The 6,573-nt window shown below is 31.1% G+C and overlaps 1 protein-coding gene across 2 annotated transcripts; it reads left to right on the plus strand.

Annotated features, from left to right (window-relative positions):
- Positions 1-2,139: 2,139 nt before the first annotated feature.
- On the plus strand, positions 2,140-4,257 carry LOC114419564 (squamosa promoter-binding protein 1-like). Of its 2 annotated transcripts, XM_028385275.1 has the most exons (3): positions 2,140-2,680; positions 2,777-2,812; positions 3,904-4,257. In XM_028385275.1, exons 1-2 carry the CDS (start codon positions 2,349-2,351, stop codon positions 2,802-2,804), a joined length of 360 nt encoding a protein of 119 aa, XP_028241076.1. In that variant the 5' UTR covers positions 2,140-2,348; the 3' UTR covers positions 2,805-2,812; positions 3,904-4,257. The 2 variants fall into 2 exon arrangements, with proteins under 2 accessions (XP_028241076.1, XP_028241075.1); XM_028385274.1 differs by lacking the exon at positions 2,777-2,812 and having other exon boundaries at positions 2,158-2,680.
- The last annotated feature ends 2,316 nt before the right edge of the window (positions 4,258-6,573 follow it).

The following is a 6,573-nucleotide window of genomic DNA, read 5'->3' on the forward strand; positions in this document are numbered from 1 at the left end:
ATATCACTTACAAACATCAGATTTTTAAAAAACCGATGTGAAATGTTACTTACAACATTAGTTTTTAAAAAACCGATGTCACATGTCACATTTAACATTGGTTATTTAAAAAACCGATGTTAAATGTCACTTACAACATCAGTTTTTTAAAAAACTGATGTTGATTTATAGATTTGTAATTTTTTTTCCATAATTTGTATCATATAACATCGCCTATTTAACTAACCGATGTTAAATATCACTTACAACATCAGCTTTTTAAAAAACCGATGTGAAATGTTATTTACAACATCAGTTTTTAAAAAACTGATGTCACATGTCACATTTAACATCGGTTATTTAAAAAACCGATGTTAAATGTCACTTACAACATCAGTTTTTTAAAAAATCGATGTTAATTTATAGATTTATAATTTTTTTTTCATAATTCGTATCATATAACATCGCTTATTTAAATAACCAATGTTGTATTTATTAGTTAACATCGGTTTTGAAAAACCGATGTTAATGATACTACTTTCCACATCGGTACTTTCAACATCAATTAATAATCGATGTTGAAAGTCTTAAATAACCGATGTTAAAACCTTATTTTCTAGTAGTGAGAGCTAGCTCTAGCTGGCCATTTTTGTTTTAACTCTTAAGAAAAAAGTTTAGGTGATGGGTCACACTAATTCATTAGAATCCAAACATGCTTTTAAGACTCATTAAACCTTATAAAAATATCTATAGATATTTCACCAATAAAATATTCATATTAACAATAAAATTCAAACTCATATTCTTATATAATATTAATTTAATCTTTACCAACAACTGAACTAATTTTATTTGTTATGGAGAATATTTTGTCCCAAAACACACTTGATTTTGTACTAAAGTGGAAACTTTTTTCTTTGGTACAAAAAGTGGAAACTGCTAACATTAAATATTGGAGTGAGAAGTTATTAAGTACACAAAGATAATTATAAACACTTCTAAATCATGTTATAAATATATTTTTTAAGAAGAAAAAAATCTTTTTACATGTCACTGGTTGAATAAAATGATTATGACTAACATCCCACTTGTATTAAATATCATTTTTAAGTACATGGACAAAAACTATAATATTTCCAAAACCATCCAATATTCTAGACATTCGTACGTAACACGTGGAATAGCCAGATAGGGCCAAAGCAATTTAAATCAATTCACCAATCACCATATCTTCTTTCCTTTCAATAATGCAAGATCTGGTTGAGGGTGGAATCGATGCCCACGCCACATACCACCACTTTCCTCTTAACGAGAAGGACTATCATCAATTACCCAAAAAGATAAAAAGGACTAATGCAACAGAGAGATAATTCAAGCAATTAAGACTTCTACCGTTACCTACCAATCAGTTTATTAATTACCATGTTTGTTAATCTTAATCGTGGTCGGAAAAATTGACTGATATTTCTTTTTCTCTATTCTTAATTATATTTTTTTAATTTACAAAATTAAAATTTAACATCTCATTTAAAAAAATTGAACTTAATATCATTCAGATTATGGGAGTTTAATTTTTATATTTAGGTTCCGTGTTGGGTTTTTTTTAATTGTCTTGAACATATATGATTGGACCCTACCATGGAAAAATGATCATTATTATTGTATGTCTCACTTTTTCCATATCGTTTTTTACACTGGCAAATTAAAAGATTAAGAAATTTTTCACCCAAAAGTGACAGCAAGAGCCGCTGAGAAACAGCGTTGGAAAGACCTCAAAAAGTTTTCCGTTAAAAAATGTTGAGTTATTCTCCTGTAAGGGAAAGGTATTTAGTTCCATTTTTGCTTCTTCAGAATGTAATAATAACAAAAAATAATTAGACCTTAAAAACGAGATTAGAAAAAATCAACTTCATTAGAGTAAGAAAACCTTTTGTTTGATGTTTTTTGCTTCCTTAAGAAGATTCTAGCCGCCATGGAAGGATGAGAGCTATATAGCCGCCATGGAAAGAAATTAACAAGTCTTCAAAGAGGGTGATGACTTGGACAAATGAGAACCACTAGTACTCTACTACATTATTAGGCACGTATTTGTCTGTAGCCTTGGCTAGGTTTTCTTGAATCGTACACACCAAGGCTTATAGCTACTTTTTGTTTCAGACCTTTTCACTGTTACCCCTAGTTGTCAACAAAAAAAAATAAAAAATGGAGACTAAGACCAAGAAGACCCTATGTGGTCCTCGCTCATTAATTCTCTCATATCATTCATTCCTTTTTATATCAACTATTTATATGGTCATGTTTTCCTTATGTAACTTCTGAGCCTTTTTTTTCTTCTCATAACCTTCTTCTGGATCTCTCTGGAAGTTATTATGGACACAAGCAGGTATGAGGGAAAAAGGGTCTTGAGGTACAAAGAGGAAGATGAAAATGATGATGATGAAGAAGAAGAAGAGGTGAGTGAGGTGGGTTTTGGAGAAGACAGAAGAAGGAATAAGAGAGTAATGAGAGATCTCCATGGAAAGAGATCAGGGTCCAAAGGTGGAGGCTCAATGCCACCTTCTTGTCAAGTGGATAATTGTGATGCTGATCTGAGTGAAGCTAAGCAGTACCACAGAAGACACAAGGTTTGTGAGTACCATGCCAAAGCTCCTTCCGTACACATGGCAGGGCTGCAACAAAGGTTTTGCCAACAATGTAGCAGGTTGAGAAACCCTAATTAATCTGTCTGAACTACTAAAAATGAATTTTGTGAATTTTGTTATGCGTGTTCTTATTGTTTGCATATCTTTTATTGAAGGTTAATCTTTGCTGTGAATTCTGCCTGAGGGAAAAGGTTTGATTAGAATTTTGTTAGTTATGTATCTGTTTTTTTTTTTTCAAGCAGCCCTAGCTAGTTTTTGAGGAAGGGAGAAAACCCTTCAATTTGAATATGGATGATGATTGGTGGGGAAATCTTGTGTCTTGCGCCAAGGCTCACTCTCTGCTTCTTTTGTTTCCAAGTATTTTTCTTCCGATTATTCAGCAGACTTTGTGTGTATTAAACTATTCGTGACTTTATTGTTATTTTTTAGCAACTATAAAAACGGAAAATCTTGGGTATGGAGGATTCTCCACATTACCCTGATTATAGAATGCACTTTTTATATAACATTGTAGAAAGTTAGAAACAAATGACGGAATTGATGTGCTCAAAGCCAATAATCCTATCACTACAACATTTTTAACCAATGTAATTCTTCTCTAAGGCAGGCATCATAGTTGACCTTGACCAGATATTTATATTAATTTAGAGACTAATCTCAAATGAATGTATATCTTAATTAGCACCAATATGTTATGGTATTGTTGGTAAATAATATTGTCTTTTAAACATTAAGTTAAAGATTTAGTCCTAGATACATATGCATGGTAAAACATCTATTTCTTGGAGAGATTAATCTTTTAAATGAATTTTAATATCCGAAGGATTAATTTTTAACTCGACTTGAGTTCATCAAAAGATATATCTTAATTAGCAAATAGATTTATTGTAAATGGAGTTTACCAATATTCATCAAACTTTTAGTTTTCGATCATTTAGATTTGGAATCACATCTTTCCATTGGGTTGAGAAGACAAAATGGGTTTTATTGGTTAATTTTAACATGCCATCCAATACTATTGACAACCTTGATGCATAATTTAGGGGAATCCCCATTCATCATCACAAGACACGTCCTTCTTTCTGTTTTGTTGGTACATTGATGGTATAGTTGTACATAAACTCTCCTTTAGACCGCTGAAGGAAAATTTGATTCTGTTCTGATGTAAACTAAATCAACAGAAAAGGATATATTGCTCTCCATTGCAGAAAATAATTCGAGGTCTGATCTATAAAATTTCCTTATCAACTAATTAACTTTTGTTCAAAATGCTGTTTTTCAGATTCCATGAGCTATCAGAATTTGATGACTCAAAGAGGAGTTGTAGAACGCGGTTGGCTGGGCATAATGAGAGACGTCGCAAAAATGCAGTTGACTACCATGGAGAATGATTTCTTCTATGGGATGGACATTAACAATCATTGAGGCAAGCATGTGATTGAAATGAAATTTTCCATTGAAATCTTCATACTTAAATCATTGTTGCTGATCTCTAAGGATGCTCTCTATCTTCTGTCAATATTTTCATATGCAAACATTGTTGCTGTTCGTTACAATTATGAAAGGATAGTTCCACGTAGAACTTTTATTATATTTTGGTTTGAGAGAAATGGAAAGAATGAAGGGATTTTAATGAGTTCCATGGTTTGGTTAAAAGATAATAAGTGATGAGAGGAGGAATTTTAGTTCCTTGTTTAGTTCTAAAATAAAGGAAGGGGGAGAGATTTTGATCGCTTTTCTCATTAATTTGATTCAAAATTTTGAAGAAAGAAAGAAAAAGTGAAGGAGTCAAAATCTCCTCTTGACCACTCTTTTTTGCCACCCCTTCAAAGTGGGGCAAAGTTGGAGGAGAGGAAAGCCCTCATCTCTAGCTATTTCAACAAATTATTTTCTTCCTCACTTAAAATCCGACCTTCCCCTCCCTTACCTTAACTCTTTCGCCTTTCAATCAAACCCTATTTGAACATGACTTTTTTTTACAAGTATTTGTTTCTTTTGTCTATTGCTTCAATTTATTAGCATTACAATTTCTCTGATATCTTGGAAGGACATTATTTTCAGTAGTATTGCCAAATTGCCAATAATATTAATTGTATCATAAATTTTGTCCAATTGATGGGACAATTCTAGTTAGCACCATCAAATAATTAATCAAATTAAAAAATATCATTGTCAAAGTGATAAAAGAATTATATCAAAAGTAATTTGATATATCTTTTCTTTTTAAATAACTGTACGTAGCTTGTTAAAATATATTTGACTTAGATTAGCAGCATAGGCTTATATTCTTATATCATTTGAAATACTTTTGGTGTAATTAAGTAGCATGTATAGCAATACTTTTTCATATTCACAAATAATATTGGATGTTTTACCACCGCCACCAGAAGAGTATATATATATATATATTTAGTAGGGACTATTTAACAAAACTCAGTTATCTATACTAATCTTGTTTTACTTATTTTTGGATTATTTAAATGTCTACTGTAGCATTTAGGTATTAATAATTTAATTTAGACAAGAAAAATACTAATATGTGTTTCAATCCTATATGTCTCATCGTAGACTATAGTTCCCATTCCATCTTCATTTATGCATATTTATCTTTGTTAGACGTACAAGACTTCAATTAATTTTTTCTTATATGCGACAAGTTACAAATGCACTTGAAAAAGGTGAAACAAAAAAGATTTACTGTGTACTACCAAAATATAAATGGATCACACCTAAGTGTATTGAAAGTCTTACATAACACGTAATCATGAGAAAAAATAGAGCATGCTGATTTTGTAAGATTGTGTTCAGCCAAACTCACTTTTAAGTGCACCATCTGATAGATGTCACTTGTTATTGTTCACATTTCTACTTTTATCTATTCATTTTGCTTGCTTGTGATTCACGTTAATTAGAACACTAGCTACATATCTGCCAAACTAATTAATCATGTACATGTACATACATCACCCCAGGCACCCATTCCTTTCACACCAGGGACATTTGTTGTAACTTACTAATTAATAATGTTAACGTTACTATTCAATGGATGATTTGTAAAGACTAATTAAAAGCATAATTTGGAGTTTGTACCTGTTGTCGAAGTCAGGAACTTCAATTTTTACTCGTCCTGTCTAAAGATTGGGAGTCTAGATGTGAAGATCTATTTTTGATTAGTGGATTAGACGTGCATTTAAGGCTGATGTGAACTGCTACGTTAAGTAATAATTATACATCCATTTTCTACAATGAAGGCAAAAGCTACTCCTATAATTTTCTCATTTCCACGATTTTAACTGAAGTGTTCTGGTTTGCCAATTTTGGTTTGTCTTTAGATAAGCAGTTGAGAATTTTTTAGGTTGTTCCTCATTTTGTTTCAAACCCTGTTTTAGCGCATATAAGTTCCGTTGCTTTTTCGTGCAGGTTTTAGTTCTTTTCTTGGGACCTTGTATCATTCTAAAAATAACAAAACTCTAAGTGTTTAGGTTTGGAGGTGAAACCAAACACATAGGCAGTAGGCTAGTAGCATGTTTGGAAATGTCTGAAACCTTCACGTTAAATGTATAAGAGATGTAGAAGCTACACGTGATAACTTTTCTGAAGACGTAGAAATTTGATTAATCATTTATGTCAAAATCTTTGGCAAGCTACGATTCAATGAAAATAAAAGAATCAGATGAAAAATAAAACTTTTGATTTTTAAAAACTCTGGCAAGCTATTATCCAATCAAGAAAAAAAGATCAAGTGATTTTTTTTGAACAATTTGGAGAATAGAACTCAAATTTTCCTTTTCTGCTTCTCTACAAAATCAATTTTCATTTTTTATCCCATTTTAAAGAAATAAAAAAGAATGAAAGATTTTTTTTTCTAATTTATATCTAACAAATTAAATTGTTAGTATAAAAAGTGTGGATTTACACTAATCAGATAATCTATTATACTAATATTTGATGT

This window comes from Glycine soja, chromosome 7, assembly GCF_004193775.1.
Source record: "Glycine soja cultivar W05 chromosome 7, ASM419377v2, whole genome shotgun sequence".
Classification (NCBI taxonomy): domain Eukaryota; kingdom Viridiplantae; phylum Streptophyta; class Magnoliopsida; order Fabales; family Fabaceae; genus Glycine; species Glycine soja.